This window comes from Amblyomma maculatum, chromosome 1 (assembly GCF_055883805.1).
Source record: "Amblyomma maculatum isolate TAMU_Amacu chromosome 1, ASM5588380v1, whole genome shotgun sequence".
NCBI lineage: Eukaryota > Metazoa > Arthropoda > Arachnida > Ixodida > Ixodidae > Amblyomma > Amblyomma maculatum.
Window position 1 is genome coordinate 111,880,261 of NC_139344.1, and position 23,533 is coordinate 111,903,793.

A 23,533-nucleotide genomic window follows, 5' to 3' on the forward strand; every position below is an offset into this window, starting at 1 on the left:
GCCAATTTATCCCTTTGCTTACTGCAGGAAACCAGGCACTTTTGGGGTGGAATATTTTCATACTTAAATTAAAAGTATTTTTTTCTACTGAATCATATCAGAGTGTAGTTGAAAAATTCTCTAATGACATCAAAACAAAACCAGGACACACCAAGTGTCCCGGCTAACTTTAGACAATGGTTAAAAATTAAAATATTTGAGGTAAGTCAGGAAAACCAGTTGCATACAGCTGCCATCTGTCTTGCACACCCACAGGCAATTTCTTCTTCTGCAATCAATTAATTAGTTCATTAAGTGAATTTCCCTAAGTTACTAAATGCTGACTATAGGCAGTAATATTATTTGTAAACTGGAGAGCAACTTCAAAAACCCCCGTTCCACTATGCGATAAGAAAAACTGCACGTGCAGCTTTTTTTTTTTCCAATCTTGAAAGAAAGTAAAAAAGAAAAAGATTGTGTGGCTTGAGCATTTGCATGCTACGAATGTGGTGCTCTCAGACATGGCTTGAGTGAACAAAATCGCTGCAGCCGTGTACCTCCGGCCCCGTTGCAGCGGCAGACCAATATGTCTGCGATGGTTTCTTTGCCTGCATCAACTAGTTAGCACGCGTGACAGTGCAAGCTTGCTTCAACCATCACCAACATGTCAGCTTGCCACTGCAATGAGGCCATTGAGTCACTACCCCAGCTGATTTTTTGCTGAAACCACGATTGGGAGGAGCACAATCGTGGTATGTGAATGCATTAGTCAAATGATTTCTTTTTGTATTTTGAGAATTTCCTTTAGAACTCAGAAGAAAAGATACATGTGAGGCTTTCTTTATCGTAAATAATGCGATGGGCATTTCTGAAGGTGCTCTCGCTTTGCATAATTAATCTACTGTCCAAAGTCAATATTTAGTAATTTAGAAAAATTAACTGAGTCAGCTAACTAATTGCAAGACAAAGAATTAGCTGTTGTGTGCAAGATGGCTGGCAGCTGTATGCAACTGGTTTCCCTGGCCTACCACAAATATTTAGTTTTAAGGCGAAAGCCTTTCTAGGCTCATGGAACGAAATACCGTGTGAGAGAGTCGTGTACGAGATCTGCAATATTTCACAAGACTAGTTCTTGTCTAGCGTTCCTGCCATCTGCTATACCATACCAGCGCCTCCTATATTTTTTCAATGCCCGGCAGAAAGGCCTCCCGCCGCCTTTCTGCCGGGCTGTTACTCTCTCCCGTTCGCTTGATTTCGCCACCCGCGGCGCTTCTGGCTGACACTACGCTGTCGGCGGCCGTCCCGTGTCTCTGCCTTCTCGCTCTGTTGATCAAGGCGTCGCTGGATGGGCAAGCTCTCTCCTTGCACGAGAAACGTCCACTTTGGTGCTTATCGATCGCGTTCACCATGCGGTACTGCTGCATGCCGACGTGCACATCGAGTGCTAGGAAGAAAGATGCAGGGGTATCCTTTCACGAGATCCCGGCTGACCTCGAGTTGCGACAACAGTGGATCAAGGTGATTTCACGTAGGGATTGGGAGCCAAATTCTACATCGAACTATTCAGTTGTGTGCAGCAAGCACTTCAAGATCTCCGATTTTAAAGACAATACCAAAATCCGCCAGTTAAAGAAGGGAGCAGTACCGAGTGTGTTTCCCTGCTACCCATCTTACAAACAGCCTGCACCTTCGATAGTGCGCAGTGACCCAAGCAGTCGCAAGCGCGCTTCGGGGCTAAACACCAGCGGCTGCTCTGCGAAGAAAAGATGCAAAACGACACTTTCGTCTGACGCGAGTGGCTTAAGACCCGTTGACAACGCTGCGGAGCCCGAAGACATCTCAACAGCGGTCGCAGAGCCAAGTAGCATGCCATTTCGTGACAACGCAGCCCCAGCTTCGCCGGCCACAGCTTGTCCCCAGCTTGATGTCACCATCAGCGAGGAGCACACAACACCGGCTTCTCTCCAGCCATTTGTGTTCGCAAGGCGGGCGTTCGGAACGCAGACAGAATCGGCCAGAATTAGCGCCAACAGTTTTTTGCATCACAAGAGGTGCAAAGAAAAGGAGCGTGCTCTTCGTCTCCAGGTCGCAAGACTGAGGCATACAGTCGACAAATACAAAGAGGAGCTGCGGAAATTGAAAGAGGATTGTAATGTGAGCTCTTTCCTGGTTGTCACTGCAGACGCCGAGCAGAAAAGTGTGAAAGCTGCAATTATTGTGGATCAGGTGAAAAACTATGCCAAGAAGAGAGCAACATGGGGCGAGACAACTGTAAGGTATTGCATTGTTCTCAGGAACCTATCCACCAAAGCCTATGAATACATACGTTCTGAAGGGCTTCTTCGTTTGCCATGCAGGAATACTCTGCACAAGTATATAGGTACATCAACTGGTGACGTTGGTTTTAGCCCTTTGGTGCGTTTAAGGCTTGAAGCAGAGCTGGCAAACTTACCTGCAGAGCAGTCAAAAATGTGCAGTTTAATTGTCGACGAGATGCGCATAAGGCAGAGGTTAGAATATAATAAGCAGCGTGATTAATTCATCGGGGATGTCAGTATGGGCTCCGATTTGGAGCACTTGGAACCAAGTGACAAAAATGACCACCTGGCAAACTCGCTGCTGTGTTTCCTGCTGTGCGGCCTAGCTGCGAATTTTAAAATTCCAGTTGGTTATTTTTTCACGAAATGCTGCACGGGGTCAGACCTCGCTTCGGTAATCACACATGTTGTGAAGAAAACTGAACAACTAGGGTTTGAGATTGTTCGTCTTGTGGCCGACAACCACAAGATTAATGTGGCAGCAATGGACATTTTGTGCAAAGGGCAGATGCAGATATCAGCCCCACACCCAGCTGACCCTTCTAGACAGCTCTTCTTGGCATTTGATCAGTGCCATATATTGAAGAATATAAGATCGCAGTTCCTTGCGAAGTGTATAGGTGGGAAGAAAGAAATTTCATCAGCACCTTTGAAAGAACTCTACAAAATGCAGAGTGGATCCACAGTGAAACCAGTAAGGTTTTTGACACGTAAACACCTTTATCCTTCAAACCTGGAGAAGATGAGTGTCAGGCACACTGTGCAGATTTTCTCACCCCCTGTGACTGCAGCACTGCAGTACATGAAGGATCAAGCTGGACATACATGTGATGTTATGTTTCCAACAGTGGGTCCCACTGTAGAATTCATGATAGCAGTGCACAGATGGTTTGTCCTTATGGATGTAAGTAACACCCAGCAATATATTCACAAGAATGACCCAGACACTCGACATTTTAGTGACCCGGATGATTCAAGGTTGCAGTGGTTGGAAGACACCTTCCTTGCATACTTCAAGTCTCTAAAAGATGCAAGTCACCCGGATAATTTTTTGAGCAAAGAAACATATCATGCACTTGTTCATACAACAGTATCTAATGTCATGTGCATTCGATTTCTTCTAAAAGAAAAAAAATTCATTTTCGTCCTCACCAGAAAATTTTCTACCGACCCCATCGAGGCGTTGTTTGGTCTTCTTCGAAGGACAGCCAGGTGCAACGATGCAAAGGACATGAGAAGTGTGCTCAGTGGCCTGGAAAAGATGCTGAAGACTGGTATTGTTTCTTCATCAATCAGAAGCAATGTCAATGCGTCGACATCGTTTTGTGCTGCCAGAGCAGTTTCGGGCCCAAGCACCCAAAGCGTCAACCGCCTGGAGAAGCCATTTTTCCCATCAGCAGCCGAAAATAGGCTGCGAGAGGTCTGCACCTGGCCAAAGCAGTGGCTTCCCAACCCAGAGATCGCAAGCATAGCCCTGATTGGAGGGTATATAACCCGTGTCATGACGGAAAAACTGAGCTGTCAAGACTGCATTGACACTGTAGAAAAACCGAAAGGAAATGCACCTGTGGATGGACTTATAGCGTATCAGGATAGGGGAGGATTGAAGTACCCAACAAGAGAGCTAATTGATGTGTTGTTGAGTCTCAAGAGGTTTGTCGACATTGTTCTGTACTACAGAAAAGCCATTGAAAAACCTCTGGAATCCAGTGTGGAGCGCGCTGTTGGCATTTTGATGGACACCCCTGTTTTGCAGTGCAAAAACAAAGATGCAGATCACAGGAAGCAGTTCCTGGAACTTTTGTGCCGCAAGTTCATTAAGCCATTGCTCACCAATCATGCAATGAATATTACAGATAAGAACTCTGTGATGAAAATGTACGCAAAAAAACCACTGTCGCGTAAAGTTCTGAACTGTAGAGTGCAGAGTGCTTTTGTTTTTGTTCTATGAATTGCTTCAATGTGAAAAATAAATGCCATTCCCTTGTTGTCCATCATTCAAATTTGTTCTTAAATTCCTAATTTCCTTCTCATATCGTAAAACCCGATTTCTTACTTGACACAGAAATAGTCGAGTACTGGCACTTAGCAACACAAGTTAAGATGCAGTAATTGTCCCCCTCAGTGAAAAATATGAACCGTGCCGTTGTTGAGAGGATTCAGAGGGGTTATTAAACAGGTTCAGTAGTTAAGGACTCCGGAATAATTTCAGGCATCTGTGTTCTCTTATGTGCAAAGATGTTGCACAATTCATGGGCGCTTTTGCATTTCGCCTCCATCCAATTGTTACCGCCGCATTTTCAGAATTTGGTCTCGCGTATTTTGGCTCAGCAACTGCCATATCCACTGAATTACCATGACGAAAGAAATAACCGCTATTTATCGTCTTCGATAAACAGAAAAGTGCAGCACCGAGCATCATTGCGCTAACCTCTGAAAGCGCTGCGCGTATGCTGCGCGAGCGAAGAGCGCAGCCTGGCCGGCCTGGCGATAGTGTCAGCTAGCAGCGCCAACCTGCGGCCAGCGTGCGAAGCGCGGCGGCTTGGGAGCTCCCATTGTTCGGCACCCGGTCTGACGGGCATTGAAAAAATATAGGAGGCACTGACCATACTTGAACGCCAAGGAACGCCACGCGACAGAAGCGATAGTATACCGTCCAAACTCACACTTGCCGGAGAAAGTGTGCCAGATACTGCGCCTTTCCTTTCCTGTAAACCAACTATAATTATATGTAGCACTACAATGAACGCCGATAAGAGGCAAACGATGAGAGGGGGAAGGTAGGCTTTCGCCCTTTTCCTCTTAAGAAACACCTAAAAGACCCTCTAATTTTTTAACCCTTGGCTCAAGTTATTACATACACCTGGTATACTGGCTACGAAGGAAAAAAGAAATTCTGATTGATGAAGTTTAAAAGGTTTGCAAAACATTTCCGAAAATTATAAATATATCTGCCTTTATGCATATATAGAGAACAGAAGAAAATATATGCCATATGGATTATGTGCAACTATGTAATGAAAAAGAATTCAAAGTTACAGTACCTTTCAAACTAAAATTTCAGTCAGCAAACAAATGCTAATCATGTTTTGGCCTACTAAGCCTACCATACCAAGGACAACACTGGGACCTTGTGCAAAAGTTGAATCCACTACACTGTTGGTGGCATGGGATCATTCAGGTCACACCTGATATTTTCAGAGGCCAGAAAGTAGTGAATCACCTGGGCAAAAGCGAAATGAGAGAGAACAGGCACCTGTCAGGCTGGGAAGAGTAATCATTTCTGGCCGAACTAAAAGGACAAGATTAGACGTCATCTTTTTGCACAAAGCTGTCGCCTGCACCTACAAAATCAAGCATCAAGACTGCAGAATCGTTGGAACACCGTCATTGCCCGGCAGGGTCAGTGCAAGACGAGGACTTCACCTTGAATACTACACTTGACTGCTCCACGTTGGCAGGTTTCACAAGAAATTTAAAAATACTCCCTCATGCAGATGACAAAAAAGATTGTTTCTGTTTCTGAAGAACTGTCCTGTTGCAACATAGTGAGGGGCATTATTATTTGTCCAGAAGTGGCTTGGATTGCTCTCCGAACAAGGCATTTCATACCATCCATCAAATTGAACAATCTCAATAGGAGTGTGTTAAGTGCGCGCGCCCTGATCTTGGGCAGAAAGAACGAACGAATGCAATGACTGCGACGTATGTGTGTTGGCGTTTGTGTGTATGTGCCTGCGTGTGTGCAAGCGAAGCGGCCGTGGATGATGCCTCCCTGTGAAAGACTCGAACTTGGGAGGAAGTCTGCGGGCTGGCGCCGCACGGCCGGCCGGCGATGTCGGCCGAAGAAAAGCGCCGCTCCCGAGAGGACACCCGATCCTCCCTCAACCACCCCCAGCCGTGCCAGCGAGTCGGTTTTCCAGGAATTCGGAGGAGAGCTTGAAACTGCTGCTACGATGACGCCGGAGGAGGGGGAAGAGGAGAACCCGGAGAGGGGGAGAAGCTCCGAGGTGTCCGATCGACGCGGGAAAAAAGAGACTTGTTTCGGGTGCCGTGACGAGAGGCCGCACCCTGACTGAAGTGAAGTTGTGCTGCACTGGTGTATATAGTGTAAATAAATTATGTATTCTGAAATTAGAGTGAATTCCGGTCCAGGTTAATCGGGAGAGGAATGAAAATTTGAAGAAAAGAAGAAGAAGAAAGAACCTGATATTTAACTGAGTGGTAAGCAAAGCGTTAACATTGAAGCTTGCCTTCATCTCCTGAATCGGAGAAAAACTGCAGTTGGCTGCGGTAGCACTTTTCATCCAGGGACGCGAAGCAGATAATTCGATGGGTTGCACCATTTGGCGAACTGCGAGAACAAACCCCACCCTGATTATGACATTGGCTGCCTCATAGTTCACCAAAAGGTGCAACCTTTAAAGTCAGCTGCTTCACTGGCCTTGACAAAAAGTTCTACCTCAGCGGGCTGCGGTTTTCTGCCGATTCAGAAAAGTGCAGGCAAGGTCCGATGTCAAACTGCTTATCACAAAATGTGGAACATCATAAGCTACCTTGCGGTCTAAGTCTGAGCCCAAATAGTCAAGCAACTATTTTGAGGAGGATAATTTGTTACAATCAGGACCAATAAATATGGAATACACTGTACTACAACAAAAAAGACCTCACAAAACACAATGCATTTTAAAGAGGTTTCTCAAATTACCAGCATTGTGCGCTCGCTCCAAAAACCTCTGCTGCTGCAGCATCTTTTTTTCCTTCAGTTCCTGCAAACAGTGAAATCATAGACATTAATAATGGGGCACCGAATACAAGACTGCCAAGGCAGTGCCATATCATGCCTTCTCAAGCCATGTTTGCCACTACGAGACATCTAAATTCACTTCATTTCAAAAAACATCATAACTCACGCATGGCGCAACTAAGGCACGAAAGCAAGTCAAAGCATCTTGGACATAGTACTAGCAGAGACTTCGTACTGAAAAGTGAGAGCTCATGTTACCGAAGCACCACAGGGACCCCATGTTAGAATATCATGGATGTAAAGAATCAAAAAATGTTTCTTTTCTTTTAATATTGGTGTTCGTCAACAGAAAACCATTAGTGCAGTCATTTTATAACTGAAACGTAACTGGTTAGGAAGTAGACGAAAAAAGAACCGCATGCAGCAGGTGGAAGTCGTGGGCTCAGTTCCCACTAGTGGCATGTGAATGTTTGTTTTTCCCTACTTTCTAATCAATTACTTTTCAGCCATGATTACATCAATGATTACATCAATAATTTCCAATAAGTCAACACCCCTATATAAACGAAAAAAACATTTCCGTAAGCTCTCCTTGATTTCAGACTGTTGGCTTCCTTCGTATGCGTGTCATAACAAAACCCTCATTTCTCTACCCTTACCTATGCATTAAGTTGATGGAGGTTGACAAAATACATACACGTGTGCTTTCATATCTGTTGCCGTGCCTGTCCATTAATGCCCTTGCACTGCACAGCAAGCAAGAATACCCAAACATTCGGACCCATAAGTGTGCACTGCTGGTCACAGCTAACAACAACTTTTTATAGTACCCGGAGAAAAAAAGTGCTACTGTGGGATGAGCAGGCAGCATCCACAGTCAAGCCATTATGCAAATGTTACTCTTACCATGTTCATACATCAAAGACAAAATATGCATGTTTATTGAACACCTGTTAAAAATTGCAAGCAAAAAATGCAACAATCAGAAATTCACTTAGTTTCCAATGCTGCCAGAGTGCACTAACATGACTATTGTTTGTAGCTATAAATGCAAGCATTGAAGGATGCTGCTAGAATAAAATAAAATCAGACAGCCGTACCAAACATTTGTAAAATGTAATATTACAGCTGCACGAAACAATGTTATAATGCACTCACTTCTCTTCTTTTCCTGACAGCTGATATCCAAGCATCAGGTTCTGTGAAGAAACGAGGATCTAGGTCCAAGCAGGATCGCTTCAGAGCACTCTCCTGTAATACCAGGAGATAAAGTAAGCTGCAGCAATACTCACATTCCCGCTCTCCCTCACTCACATGCACACACACATTTCAGTACCTCCTCAAACCGCTGCACTTCCCCCTTTCTAATTGCACTCGGCCACAGTGATGCACATAAATAGAGGCTAGCCATAAACCACACAACAAAATGCCAGTCATATTTGCCATTGCCACTTCTAGCAACTTTGTTCTTTGTCTTGAGGGCACAAGCTCCCACACTGAATAGCTTGCGCTTTAGTTGTATGATAGACATCGATTACATGAAATGCAATATTTATCATAGCACATACTGACAGGAGCAACAGAGGTATATAAAAGCCTGTACTGCAAGTGCAGAACTAAAATTGTTCTCCCCAGCAACTTGCTGCGACTGACACGGCAAACTTCAGTGCACATTGCCTATACTATGCAAGCCTTGTCCAATCTGCTTCGTTAACACCTATTCACAGCCACATGTGGTGTAAAGAAAGCTGAAATGGGAACCGCTTTTATTATCTACAGGTACATCAGCTTCTTTGCTTTGATTCTTTGCACAGCTTCTATTGAAATCAAACACTGGAATAGATTCGCATTGTCCTACATTAATGAGGCATCTTTTCCTTTTTTTTTTTTAAGAATTTGCTAAGTTTTCACTGGGCAAATTGGCCATGTCAATTCCACCCAATAAATGCAGCAAAGAGATCTGTTGCCAAATAAAGAACAAATGCCCCAATAGAAACCCTGAAAATCCACTACATCCACGAACACAGCTAAGTCAAAGCTAAACATGAACAAGCTTTTCAAAATAACTTTATTTCTTTAGCCTCAAAACAAAGCAGCTGATAAAATGGTACAAGTAAACAATGTCTATAAATAATTTCACAAAGAAAACTGCTTGCCCATTCTTGGCGTAAGCAACTTTTCTCAACTATAAGTTCCCAGCTACAATCATAAATAAAAATAGGCACCTTAATTTTTGTAGATCACCACATGGCATTCATACAGAACCAGTAAAAAATTTACCTGTATTTCTTCTCTCATGCTATTTCCGTTTCTACAAACGACGGATGCGACGTGTAAGGTGTGTTTAGGTCACATAAGACATGAAAGAAATAACTGCTAACACCCTCATCTGTTTTTAATCCAGCTCTTGATTGGATTGGCTGGATTAAGCATTGTAGTGAATTAATACTATGTACAGTTTTTGTCAAAAGTGTACAGCCCAGGTGGTCTGCTTCTGAGCCACTTCGTGCAGCTTGAAATGCATGTCCAGTATTGCGCGTCACTTGATGGTAAGATTTTGTCCTACCATCTACAATGGAAAGGACCTCCACTAAAGCTAAATCAGCACCACTACACGACTCGGAAGCAGACCCCCTGGGCTCTACAGTTTTGATAAAGGCTGTACCAGCGATTATACAGCAGTTATTTTTATGCCTCATATGACCTAAACACACCTTAGACGTCACAGCCCTTGTGCAGTTGTTTAAACCAAAACAGCATCAAATTTCAATTATAAATTATTTAATGGTCGTAGGAGAAAAACAAGGGTGATCCATGTATTCAAGAGCCTAACACACTATTCAAAAGAAGTAAACAAGCAAGCAACAATTTTGTGTAGATACTCAACTGTTTCACTACTTCATCAACTGACCTTCGTTACCCCGCTAACAATCGGAGCAAATGCCAATTTCTAATGCTTCCTAGTTAAACATGCTGCTCTATTTGCATTGAAGCTAGAAAATAAATTAAAATTTCTTTTTAGCTCATCTTTTTTTTTTTCAAGTGGTGGTGATGTTTCAACTGCTTGTGAAAGCAATGGAGTGTTGAAGTTGAGAATGGCTGTCTCTGCCAGAACGACAAGTACCCTGAAACACTGCAAACCTCACAATTTAGCCACTATCTATATGGCAGTAAATCAGTGGGTGCTGCCTCGTTATCAGACTTCAGTTCATAGAGTGTAGACATAGGGACCAGCCCAAAGCATTGGCAGCACCTTATTCGGTCCTCGTTTTGCTCAGCAAAGTAACCATTTCGAAAAGGGTATCGCCGTTCGTGATGTTATCTGTTTCGCATGCAGGGCTTCAGCATCATTTGCGCAGGATTTGATACAGCCTGTGGCTGAAAATGGCCTGGAAGACTATTTTAACCTGACAGTTTTTAGGCCCCGTTCTGCAGAAAATCTGGAGTGGGTGTTGTCGCTGTTGCTGTTGAGAGCAAAAAATCGAGGTGCTAGCTGGCCAGTGACAAAGCTGGGCATGGACTGGTTAGCGGATTGTGTGACATCAAGAGACCACATGACATGGCCAAGCTGGCTAGAGCTGCCAACTTGGGCAACTGCAATGAAATTAGAGAGTGAGATGGCAAACGAAGCTGGGACCCTTGGATCCTGACACGTTACTTCTAGGCCACACAGGCACATTCGTACAGCTTGATTAAAGCTTTATATCTATGACCGGCGGTCTTTCACACAATGTACCAGCTTATGACTGTATGCTAACGAAAGGAAGAATAGAACTGGACTGCCAAGACAAATGCACAAAAACAATAAGAACAGGGCATGTCCTGTTGTTCTTGTGTCTTCGCCTTGTTAGCAAAACAATATACTTGAGTCAGGAGCCAACACCACCTCGTCTACCTTGCTGTTTTACTATGCTAATCAAATCAGTATGAGTGAGATAAGAGAGGCACAAATTAAGGGATTAATGATTAAGCAAGCAAAGAAGTGCAGGTATGCGAATGAGGATTCATAAGGGGAGCCACAGATGGAAGCCATTAATGCTGTCATGTTATACCCTTAAATGATGAGCTTGAGTGTAGAGCGTTGTCCCAAAATTAGGTTTCATTTTTTTTAAGGGGGGATGCGGAGCTAAAGGGTCAACTTTGAACTGTTGAACCAATAGCGATAAAATTTACTCAGGGACGGCTTATCTTCCTCTTATGAGAACATATCCCTAGTTTCACCACCTTACCACAAATAGAAAAAAACGTTGTAGCTGTCATAATGAGTAATTAAGTGTGTCAGCTTAGGAAAACTATCACTTTTAAAATCATGAAGCTGTACTAACCGCTTCTGCTCAGATAAGGTAGTTTACTGAGCAAAGTAAGGCAAACTGCTTCATAACAGTTTTGTGAAAATCTGAGGACTTTAAATAGGAACTTCATTTTTTTTTGTCAGTATAGGTCACATAATAAATAGTTTTTTTCTTTTTAGAGAATAATTAGGAATTCAAAAAGTACCTTATCTTGTTCCCAAAACATTTTTAGTCCACAAATCACTTTGAAAGCAACCTTAAGGGTTTGGAAATGGTAGTTTTACTGATGGTTGTGCTCTTACCGAGAAAAATGAGTTCAAAGATTTCAAAACATGCTTTTCAAATTTGGGGCCTAAATTAACAAATCAAAGTGGCCTGGTGCACAGCCTGGGCTGTCCTTTTCAGCACAACACTGCTCTATGGCGATCGCTTCGAGTTGTTGTTTTTTTCTTTTTCAGATTTACAGGCATACAATGCCCTTATCTGCGCTCGTGGAATGCTTTCGTTGGTTTCTCACTGGGTGTGCCTCTTCATCTGGGCCCCATAGTGTATCTTCAGCTTGTCGAGCACTTTGATTAGCCAGGCTCCCAGTGTGCAAAAACAGCGCTTAAAAGTTATGTGCAGCATTTTAGTCAATCCAAGCTTCTACTTCAGTTTACCAGCCAATCTGGTGTTCCCACGGCCCGAAGTTTGCCTTTTCTGTCTGTTTTTCATTTTAGTTGTCTTCTGTACTCTCGATAGCAGGTCCTTTTTGAGTAGAGAGCACAAATAACAAACACTTTAATTTGGAGATACACTCCACATTCAGTTTCTTGCCTGCGCGGCTACGTCTTGAAATCAGCATTCATAGGCGCTTTCGATAGAGAGTACCCACCATCTCGCAAAAAAAAAAATTGATTTTAATTTTTTTTTTTCACAGTGTGGATGACAATCAAACTTGTTAAAAAGTTTCTTTAATACATGCACAATCCTAAACAGCAAAAAACAAAAATTTAAAAGCTATTTTTGTTAGATTTTAGCCCCACATCCCTCCTTTATGGTATCCTGACCCAAAGTGATTTTCTGGCTGGAAAACTGTATGCACTACAGCTTTGATTTTTCTTTTTTTCCACAAGTATTTACTATAGGACAGGCAGACTGTGTATATTTCAAAGTTTCTTTAAAGTTTGTTTTTTTTTTTTTTTCTTTTCTCTTAGAATACATGAACACATTTGCAAGTTCTGCTCTAATTTTATCTAAGAAGTTCAATTTCACAAATAAAATTTAGTAATAAGACATGAAACACTTTAATTATGCTCATATTACTAAAATAAGTGTTTAATTGGCCTCATCTTGATGTACCACATTAAATTTTAAATGTCACAGTCCTTATGCCAAAAAATTCTTAACTTGAAAGATCCCCATTTTTCTCATAAGGGAAGAGTTAATTATTAGTACTCAGGCGACAAATTTTAACACTTTTGTTTCCTGGTTGTAAATGGCTGGCTATAACACAACTCTGTACAGAAAGATGCGGTATTTAAATTTACACAACTGTAACATCCCACAGTAGTCATGAGCTGCCTATGCCATTGTAATGAAGAAAACGGCAAAGTTTAGCCAACCATAGGACTGTCACATAAGAACTTAGAACAGTTCCTGATAACTAATGAAATTAACTAACATCAATTAAAAACCCAGGCAAAATTTTGAGCTGCTCTTAAGCACCAAATTTCGGTACAACCCCATACCTAGCACGACCACAGCCAACTTGGCAACACTGTTCATGAATAGCATATGATCATCGGACAAAGCAGGCACGCACAAATTAGAATTAGGGTGACCACTGCTACAAACATGTTCGTTAACCACACAGCCTATACAGCACTTGACTTCTAACAAAGCACTCAAGCTGAAACAACTTTCACACCTCAGTGCACTCAACCTTGCCTCTCCAAGATTTCACATTTATCTACATAAAATGCAAACACATTTTGATTTTGATCATCTTTTTCTCGGGTGCATGACATGAAACAAAAACTGGGTGCTTGAACTCAAGGTTTAGCATAAATATAGTAGTAAGAAATTTTGACAACAGAATGATACACTAACCATTAGGTCAGGGTCTGCTGCACTACTGCTGGCAAATGAATTCTTCACTTGTTGCACTTGTCTTCGTAGTTCATTGATCACCAAACTGAGCTCTTCAATGCTAGAGAATCCCAACTCTTGCAAGGTTCTCTAAAAAACAAACAAAATAATCAAGTTATTCAGAAAACAATACAGTATAAGAGGAAGTACAAAAAATACACAGTCGATCATAAGATATGGTACAACAAAACAGCATTAACAGTATTGATAGTACTCTTCACTTCTAAACAGATCGCCTTCCCACTGCATCTTTGCACTTCTCCTGCCATTGATTTCTCATTCCCCTGCTGCATGGAGGCTCTGGAGGGTGCACGCAGATGAAGCTTCTGGAGGAAGGGAGCAGGTTGAGGCTCTTAGGTGGGCGATACATTTTCACTCGTGGACTCACTGTGCTGGCTCAATGGTTAGAGCACTTGTCTACTGAACCGAGGGTCCCGGGTTCAATCCAGGCTGAAGTGGCCATGCTTTGATGAAAGCGAAATGCAAAACATGCTGGTGTGCTGCACAACGTCTGTGCATGTTGAAAATTTCCAGGTAGTTAAAATTAATCTGGAGCCTTCCAGTAGGACACCCCTGATAGTACATGTGCCACTTAGGGACATTAAACCTCGCCATTTATTTTTACCAGTGGACGCCCACACCCACCAGTAAACCTCTTGGGCACAAGCCGGTAAATCTCTGGCCACCCACCAGTAACCCTTCCAAGTACCAACCAGTATGCATTCGGGCACCTTGTGTACACATTGGAGGATGCCCATAAGGTTCCCTAATCTGTTCTGATTTGCTAAGTGTACTGGGGGTTTAACACACACACCAGCATTTCCGCCAAATGTAGACATTGCTGCTAAAATAAAGTAAAAATATTGTGCATCCCCTCTTTTTCTCATATTATGCACCCAGACTTGTCAATGCACTCAACTTGTCACACAACATCAGGCCTACTGTATTCCATCCCACCAGCTCCATGCAGTACTGTAGAAGCTACAAAGTGTGCAGAGGTGCCAGCAAGTATATAGCAAAATGTGCATTCCTTGCCATGCCTTGCCATACCACTTTAGCACAAATGAACTAGGTAGGAAGGTGGTTCCCTACACACAACGTAAGAGGGTGTAATCCCTGTTTTTCTGAAAGCCCCCCATTAATTTGTGCCATTTTTTTCTTTTACAGATGGCTGCTAAAAATGACTATTGCTTCCTTTTCCCTCAATCCACCCCCTCCTCCAGTAGGACACTCTCTCCCCCACCCCTGATTTCAATTCTAAGGGAAACCCCCGATTTTATGGCTTCAACCTAAATAATCAGTAACATGTCCCATATGTATTAGACGATGCCAGAAATTTAATAACAGGGGCTTATGTTACATCTGCACATTTGCTTTACAAATCAGCTGCTTCAATGCATAGTTATGTAACGCCCGTATGCTTCTGACTTCAGTAGTACACCTCAAGCTCACTTCTGACCTGAAACGTTGCCTCGTCTTCAAATTCCAGCAGCTCTTGGATGTTAATCAACTGTTGCAGTTTTTCTTCATCATCTGCTAGCTGTAAAATGGGAAAAGGTGAGATGTAGAAAATGCTTGCAGTGTTTTCACTGCAGACTAAACATTTAGTACTCAGATTATAAGCAGCATATGCACTAACAGTATCCTGCTTCTTCTTTGCTATGGACTCCTGTACTCGCTTCACAATGTTGAAACAGATGTCCATTTTTCCGACTCCAGAACCAATGACACCGCTCGAATTCTGGAAAAAAATAAAAGGCAAATTGTAATCAAGGGGCCCCTTTAGTCACAGATGCAATATGTAACAGTGAACACATCTCACTATCTGATTCATGCACTGTCATTGCAGTACAGAATTATGATATCGCTGCTTGCCCTTTACAACAGAAAGACCTGACATTGTGAGCCCTACCCTTAACTTTAATGTCTATAACAGTCCAAGTATCAGAAACATGCAGTCATAATGGTGTCTAAAAAGGGCAGCATGGGCAATATAAACTTAAAAATTTGTCCAGTTACTTAATGCATCAAATTAGGCCTGAGACAGCTAGTTAAGAACACTAAAATCCACATGCACCACTACAGCCAAAGGTTTACGAAATGGCGAATCAATGAAAAATCTTAACAGTTACGCTGCCCAAGCAGCCTCGAATCAAATGGTTCAATTTGCCCTCCTCAGTGTTGCTATGCATTAGGTTGCATTTAACTGACAGCAGCTTATAAAGCACTGTGCCTATTGGTCTTAAGTATTACTATATTTTGCTAACCAATTTTCAAGCAAAATAGAACATGCAATGGTGTCACCCTTTTGTGTGTTACTATGCTCTAACCTCAACTTCCGCGCTTATAAGTTGGCGCACCAAGACAGTGCAAATGTGCACAAGCCATGCGTAATGTGAACCAAATACAATTAAACCTTACCTGCACAGCAAAGCCTGCCATACTATGAGAGACAAAAAATTCCACTTCTTATACTAGTAAACAGAATTTTAAAAATATATATATATATATATATATATATATATATACATATATATATATATATATATTATCTTGCTTTTGTATTAAGCAAGTTCTCAAACTCCCCCCCCACACATTTTTGTCGCAGTCAGGGGGTGCTGCTAGTGAATGGACCCATATTAATTTTTTTGTCCAGTTTAGTTCAGTTTTGGTAGGCATTTGTTTGTTTTCTTGCTTGTGGCAATCAACTTTTTATTAAATTCCTGCTTCTCACTCATGCTTCGGCCTTTAAATCTAAAACAAGAATGTAGAAAACTACAGTCACAAGATGAACATTCCATCTTATTCGAGTGCTTGGCCAGTGCCGGTGACTGAGCAGCTGGGCTGCATAAAAAATCATATGACTGTGTGCCCTGTTTTCATTAGTGACCTGCCGCTCCCTGCCCTGGCGGAAGTGCAGCAAAAGCGTATTTTTCTACTCTGACACGGACTGGCGTTTTGGGGCAAATGAGCTTGCCGGTGGCAGACATCGCCCCAGCACTGCTGACGTCATCGAAACACCTAGAAAAAAGCTCAATGCAAAGCCCACAGTTTTTTGTCTGGCTTGGCTGAGCTAACTTGGCTATGCGGCCTACACCTTCAGTCGCCACGTGCACTAAACACAACCCGCATTGCCTTGTGCACCACGGGCAGTCTACATACATGTCCCCTTTACATTTTTTTACTAGCGTTTTAGATATATACGTACGATGGAGCAACTTGGAACACTGCAAAGTCCGAAAGATAGGTCACCACTATCGTCAAAATATAACTCAGCGGCACACAGCACCTTGAATGCAGACGGTGTGGTGATGCGGACATTGCCTATGCTGACGCCGTGAAACAGAGGAAGAAGGTAAGATAAAGAAAAAAGCTAACGCTCTAAAATGGGTTTAATCCAGCAAGGCTCTGCATCTGATCCCGTAGCAATAAGCGAGAAGAAGAGGGGGGGGGGGGGGGGGGGAGCTCATGGAACCCAGTTTAGAACCCCTGCATGAGTCTACTACAAAAATAAAACCTCAAAAATGTGCAATGACTATACAAGCAATTCTTATGACAGTCCCTTTGAAAGTGCACTGAGACCATATTTTCGAAGTGCACTAGTTTTCACCAGAAGGATGATACCATGACGATACTTTTATTAAGTTGTGACTAAGAAAACTTCAAAACTAAAAGCTCAGGAAATTCAGGGGACATGCAGATGTCCTCAACAGAAATGAAGCTCACCTATCATAAAACATGTATTTCTAATGCGCAGCACATTAATTATTGCAAAGACAGAAAGACAATGGGTAAAAAAATAAAGCACATTGATGATTGCTATGCTAAGCAAGGGTTCTCAAACTCCAATAGCCTTCAATATGTGTCAAAAAAAACCTCCCCATCACAGCCGGCTGTCACAAGTGTTACAATCAGGTGGCACTGCTTGCAAATTGACCCTTTTTGCTTTTTTCTACAATTTAGCTCCCTTCTGTAAGCATTTGTTTCTTTTCTTGGTTTGAGTAATCAGTTGACTTTTTATATTATTAAATGTCCATCTCTCACCCACGCTCAAACCTCCAGGAGCACAGAAAACTGCCCCCAGTCACAAGACAGACATTTCACCACATTTGCATGTTTGACTGGCTGGGCTGTGCACAGAATCACACGACAGCTCGCCCATCACTATTGCCAGAAACATGAGAAAGAAAAAAAATTCTCACCGTATTGTACGGAAGCTGGACCAAGTGACAGTGCTCATCAAAATAATCGGCATCTGCCCACTTTTCGAGCTCTTCCATATAATTCTCCGCAACATAGCAGTACTGATGCATTAAATGCTGCAAACATTTCCACGTATTAAAACTTTTTCAGGCACTTTGAACTACTTGAAGCTTCAAAAGCAGCTTGAAGCTTTTTGCATTCCAACAAAGCTGCCACAGACAAGAGAAACACATTACATGTGTAGACAATATTAACCTAAATCAGATGGTTTAACATGCACAACACCTATAGAGATAAAGACTGCTCACAAAGAAGCCATTATGCTATTAAACACAAGCATTTGACAAGACAGCAAGTAACAACAGAGAAAATGATTTCTACTGTTTGTCATTGCTAAGAGATTACTTTCAATTAAGGGCGTGGAAATACTGAATTTTAAAATATGAATCGAATAAGAATATGGGAAAACAAATGCCTTCGAAGATCGAATATCTGATCAGTGAAAAAAAAAAAACATTAAATAGCAAACAGTGTTTGTCTTGTTCATTTCAGAATTCACATGGAATTTACAAATAAAATTAAACTATAAATGCATAGAAGTGTGCACCCGTCTGAAAAATTCAAAATAAATTTTATACAGAGTTCCGTATACCGGTTTTTTGCACAGGAAGGACCTGCATGAAATCGTGTGGAGCCATCATATTGCTACTGAATACAAAAAAGTTCTTGTAGCTGAAAGCTCGAATTATCAAATGGGGCCTGAAAGAACTATTGAGAATCATTTGCGTCACAGTAATTGTATATTATGAATACCTGCACGATAGCTGCCTGCATATGAGATGAAAGAGAACTGGGAATGATGCTTTTTTGCGGTTCCGTCAAGTGCTTTGCTTTGTGAACACTGTCGAGAAGGCCCTCTTCACAAGAGGGGAAGATCTCATGCCACAAAGTGACCCCGTCTCGTATTGGGGAGGATTCACTCGAATAATGCACATATTTGATTTGTACTCAGAATTTCGAATATTCACACACCCCGTAATTTCAAGCTGAACTTTATGATCATCAATGGTGGGTGCCATATAGAGAGCTCGCACGAATGCCGGCAACGCTATGCATTCTAGGTAGTCTGCCACCTTGCCGTCCTAGGCAGCACCCAACGCAGACGCCGCAGCAGTGCTAGTGTGGCCCCACCTGCACTGCTGCGGCGTCTGCAAGTGCCCCCTCTGTTACAGAGCATACACTGCATACAGAGCATACCACATCCGCCTGTATGAACAAGGGTGGCGCTGGTGAATATGTCTAAAGATAGGTTACACACAACATAAATACTTATAAAAGTAGAACATTGAACAGCCATCCCCATGGCTCAGTTGATAGACCACTGGGCTGTATGTAAAATTCAGAGGTCACAGGTTCGGATGTCACCAGCAGCATCTAATTTCTAATCAATTATCTTCAGGATTAAATTGCTACTTCACATTGATCAATACCACTAAAAGAAATACCCTCTACTTTCCTTGGTGTTGATGGCTGTTGGCTCTTTGGTATTTTAAATAAGTGTTAACAATACACTATGTTTTAAGAAGGAACTACGAATTGCAACAGGGGTCTGTATTTACTGCATAGAAGGAAAAAGAGTGTTTCCGCTCTGAATCCTTGACTCCACTAGCTAGAACTTCGTTGCTCAGTATAGTAAAGGATTGTATACGTAACAAAAAAAAAAGGCTGAGAGGATGAGGCAAAAATGTGTTCCAGGCATACAGTAATTCCCCATACCAGCAAAGAGGGCAAAAATTGAGATCAGTATGTCATGCTTGCCCCCTACACAATATTCACTAAGAGCAAAATTACAGTGAACCTGGCAATTTATGAAATATACAAGTTTGCTATAAAAAAAAGGAGCATCCCAAAACATATTTCTCTCTTACAAAAGCAAAGTACAATGGTTTGACATGACACTATTCATTTTGATTATGGCCCACTCCCCAACAAAACTTGAGAGACAAATTACTGCAAGGTATACAACATCCGAAATTGTTGCGAAAAATATGCACCTAGTAACTTAAATTTTTTAGAATAAATGGAGATGCCTACCATGTGTGTGTATTATATAATATATATATATATATATATATATATATATATATATATATATATATATATATATATACGAAGGAGAGAAGCCAACAGTTGGCGAGGCCTATGAAAGTGTTTTTATATATATATATATATACACATTAGATGCATAAATTTATTTCTACATACTGTGGCATTTCTGAGCTCCTTTTGAACTGAATTTGTAGGCCATGGTTGGAGGTTTTTCTTTAAAATGCCATACCTTCTGCAAACCCATGGGGCTGTCTAATACCTCTGCAACACAGCCATTTTTAAAGGCAATTGGGTTGATAGCCTTCAAGATTTTCAATCGCGATTGAATTCGAAGGAGTTATGCCGCTGCTACACAGTAAAACTAAAAGGCTGTTGAAATAGTTCTGGTGTTTGGCACCAAACTTTTGTGGCACCACTATCGTTGCTTTCGGTTTTGCTTAAAGAACTTAAATCTTTCTATAAATGCAAAATAAAACTGTTACCTTTTTTTTTAATTAACTGTAGGTTTTTATTGTCATTAAAGGACAACTTTGCCATTTTTTTTAACGCATTGACATTCATATGGCTGTTTTTTATTGTGCTTTCTTTTCTCAGCAGTGCGGTAAAGTGGTAGAGACTACAAAAACAATGCGCCTTAAAAAAAATCGATGCTATATTTAAATTATTAAGCACACTAGTATTTTACCGTGTAAATTAAACATATGAAATAATAATATGTGTTAATATTTTTGTATCGTAAACGCAGTGTGCATGAGTGTGCGCATGGTGCTCCTCTGGTCAATGCTAGAAACCTTGAGCGACGTTCAAAGGCCTTCAAATCTCGATAGAGTTCTGAGCTGTTCCGATGACTCGATAGACTATGACTCAATAGCCAATGAAAACATCCATGTGGCAGCATTCGAAGGCCTTCGAGTCGATAGACAATCGGTTCGAGGGCCTTCGAAATGTCCGTGTGACAGCGGTATAATATAGCCTGTAGGTGATGGTAGTGGTTTATTAAAAAAATAATAATCATCATCAAAAATAAGATAATGAATGCTCCAGCCGTAGCTATTGCTATCTAATATCTTAAGCACCAGAGCTACGGCCCGGCCGGTGGGAAGAAAAAGGACAAGGAGAGGATAGCGTTCAGAGGGGAGCAGTAGTAAGAAAGGGGAGATTTGTACATTATTTACAAAATACAAAAGGTGGACGAGTTTGCAACGAAAACAACTGTACATTAGCGGACACTGCAATTATTAACGCAATATATAAAAACAGGTTGTAAATAATAGCTGGTTCTAACATAAACGGTGCAAATTACCTCTGCTCTGCTCAGTGTAACTGCAGCTGTCAGATGTGGATGCTTCAATTGCAGCAGCCTCTGCAAGTAGGCTGTTATGTTGTTTCCACCAATGCTTATCCTTTTACAGTTCTCAATGTCAATTTGCCAATTCAAAACTGGGATGACATGCATTGTATGGTGCCCAAAAGACAGGACCAGTGCATTCTCTGAAGAAAAGAAGAAATGTAAGACACACAGAACATTAATGACACTTATTTAAAGAAAGCAAATGCTTCTTCTGTCTATTCAATACTGCAAGAAAAGAAATGCATGCAAACTCAGAAGTAGTATCCTTCACTAGATGGCTTGCATTATTGTCAAAGCAGCCGACAGCCAGTAGCACAGCATGAACCCAGCCAATTTCTATAATCCAACTATCACCCTATGTGCTGGTCTGCACAACTGAAGCTATGCATCGTTAGCCATTATGGCATCCATAACATCATCTGCAAGCCACGTAAATGCAGCCTGTGCTTAACAGCATAGAAGCCAGACAAAAAAGAAACAAAAAAAGGGGGGGGGGGGGGAAGAAGAGTAAAATATATAGTTACCAGCCTTCTTGGAGCAGTTATGGTGCAGGCTGAACAGTGCATCTATGCCATAGAGTATTTGGGGCACGTGGTAATGTTCAAACAACAGTTCTGACATATCTGCAATTCAGTCAGCACACGATTATAGCCACTGTCACTCTGATCAGCTAGCAATATCCACAAAACACTTACTCTGGCGATAGTAACTAGGATTGCCAACAACTTCTGTCATCACGATCGGGTGGTCCACCCTATTTTCTGTGGAAATGCCAAGGTGGCTGAATATATGGTCAAAAATATGTTCCTGCATAGCAAGAAAAGAGAAAGCTTTGTCAAAGAACAGGAAGTTCCAGGAACATGGCTGGAACCAATCAGTTGCAGGTGCATTTTCTAAATTCTGTTTCCTTTCTTTCTTTTTTTTCCCCTGACTCGGGAAAAGGAAAGACAGTGGCACAAAGGCCTCTTTTATCTTAATATTGCTAGTCTTACATATGCATTATTCACTTTACTAGAAAAATATCGCAAATGGACCTGTATGTCGAAGTGCGTAACAACGTTTCGATCAAACTGGGTCTTCAGAAGCCAACGAACAGCCTCGATGTTCGCTATATCATTTCCAACTTGAACTTCACTTTCCTGCCGAAATAAAAAGAAAGATTACATATTAGTTCGTAGGTAATAAACCATGCTAGCCAGACATTGACCCTGCATACTTGCCTTTTTGCCCCTTTGTTTAGCTGTGATGTTTTTAAATACCATACGAGGTGCTTCATCGGAAGCCCAACCAACTCTGCACTCATAAGAACCTGGAGTCGAAGAAGCAGTAAAATTAATAAACGTTAAACTGTGATTAAATATGCACTGAAGCACCTACCGTTATCAATAACAACGGGTGTTTTCCGTAGCCGCAGTCCATCGCTGTAAGTGAAGAAGCTGTCTGGCTCTTTGCCGAGATTTGGAATGGTGTAAACATCATGCGAAGACATGACAACAGCTAGAGGTCCACAGTCGCACCACGGTCAAGTCTGTACCTGTTGATCAGGTGACAGTAGTTTCCGCCAGATTTCCGCAGCACAAGAGGAACGTGAAGCACCGTGTGTATTTACATTTCCAACGCAAGTTTTCGATTCCCGCGTGATTCGCGGCAACCATGAAGCATTGCGGGGAGGATGCAGACGACACTGGAAAGAAACGGTTCAAGCGGTGCCAGGCTTTGGCAGATTCTGCTTATCACGAAAGCACAAACCAGTCCGAATTTACCGTACCAGAAGAAAAACTCGCGGACCACGGCTCTGCCGTATCTGCCTTGAGCGTTGTTCTGCCCGCTGCCAGCCCGCCAGTCGCCACTTCGTCGAGTTTCACGAGTTTCTATGCGATGGCGATGGTGATAGTATTCGACCACTTTACGATACGAATCAGCAAGCGCATAGAATATGGAGGGAAAAAGACAATCGTTCGGTTTTTTTTTCGGACAGCCCAATCCTTGGACGATCCCCCCATGTGGGTATGTGCCATATGTTATTCGGTAAACAACAACAACGACAACTCCATGGACAACTCCGCCCACCAGTACAGCTCCCGAGGAAATAGCGCCGTGACAGCGGCCATATTGGGTTAGACTGCACTTTCCGAGTACTTTTCGTGTTCCTGCAGACGATATATATCGTGCGTTGGGCCTCTATAAGGAGCTGTAAAGCATTTGAATCTTGCATCTTCGCTTTTTTGTCTTGAAATTCACTACACACGGACACATTCAGAGCTTTGAGCGCGGCTTGTTCACTGCAATGTGTTGATTTCATCGTCCGCGCTGCACGTGGGCCATTCGGCATCCAGGCCATCGGCATGCTTGGCATGGGCCGTCTTGAAACGCTGAGCTGTGCGTCGCAAAGCATATGGTCACT

The 23,533-nt window shown here is 42.1% G+C and overlaps 1 protein-coding gene across 1 annotated transcript in view; it reads right to left on the minus strand.

The window, feature by feature from the left end:
* Positions 1-23,239, minus strand: part of Arp5 (Actin-related protein 5) — a 45,685-nt gene extending 22,446 nt beyond the window's left edge. The window contains exons 1-12 of the mRNA XM_084588805.1: positions 22,507-23,239; positions 22,350-22,438; positions 22,164-22,268; positions 21,825-21,936; positions 21,654-21,752; positions 21,082-21,269; positions 17,669-17,785; positions 15,106-15,207; positions 14,926-15,006; positions 13,428-13,556; positions 8,203-8,295; positions 7,006-7,066 (exon numbers count right to left, since the gene is read on the minus strand). Of these exons, the coding sequence (XP_084444931.1) occupies positions 7,006-7,066; positions 8,203-8,295; positions 13,428-13,556; positions 14,926-15,006; positions 15,106-15,207; positions 17,669-17,785; positions 21,082-21,269; positions 21,654-21,752; positions 21,825-21,936; positions 22,164-22,268; positions 22,350-22,438; positions 22,507-22,618 (1,288 nt within the window). The 5' untranslated portion in view covers positions 22,619-23,239. The remainder of the gene's footprint in view (positions 1-7,005; positions 7,067-8,202; positions 8,296-13,427; positions 13,557-14,925; positions 15,007-15,105; positions 15,208-17,668; positions 17,786-21,081; positions 21,270-21,653; positions 21,753-21,824; positions 21,937-22,163; positions 22,269-22,349; positions 22,439-22,506) is intronic.
* Positions 23,240-23,533: the final 294 nt, after the last annotated feature.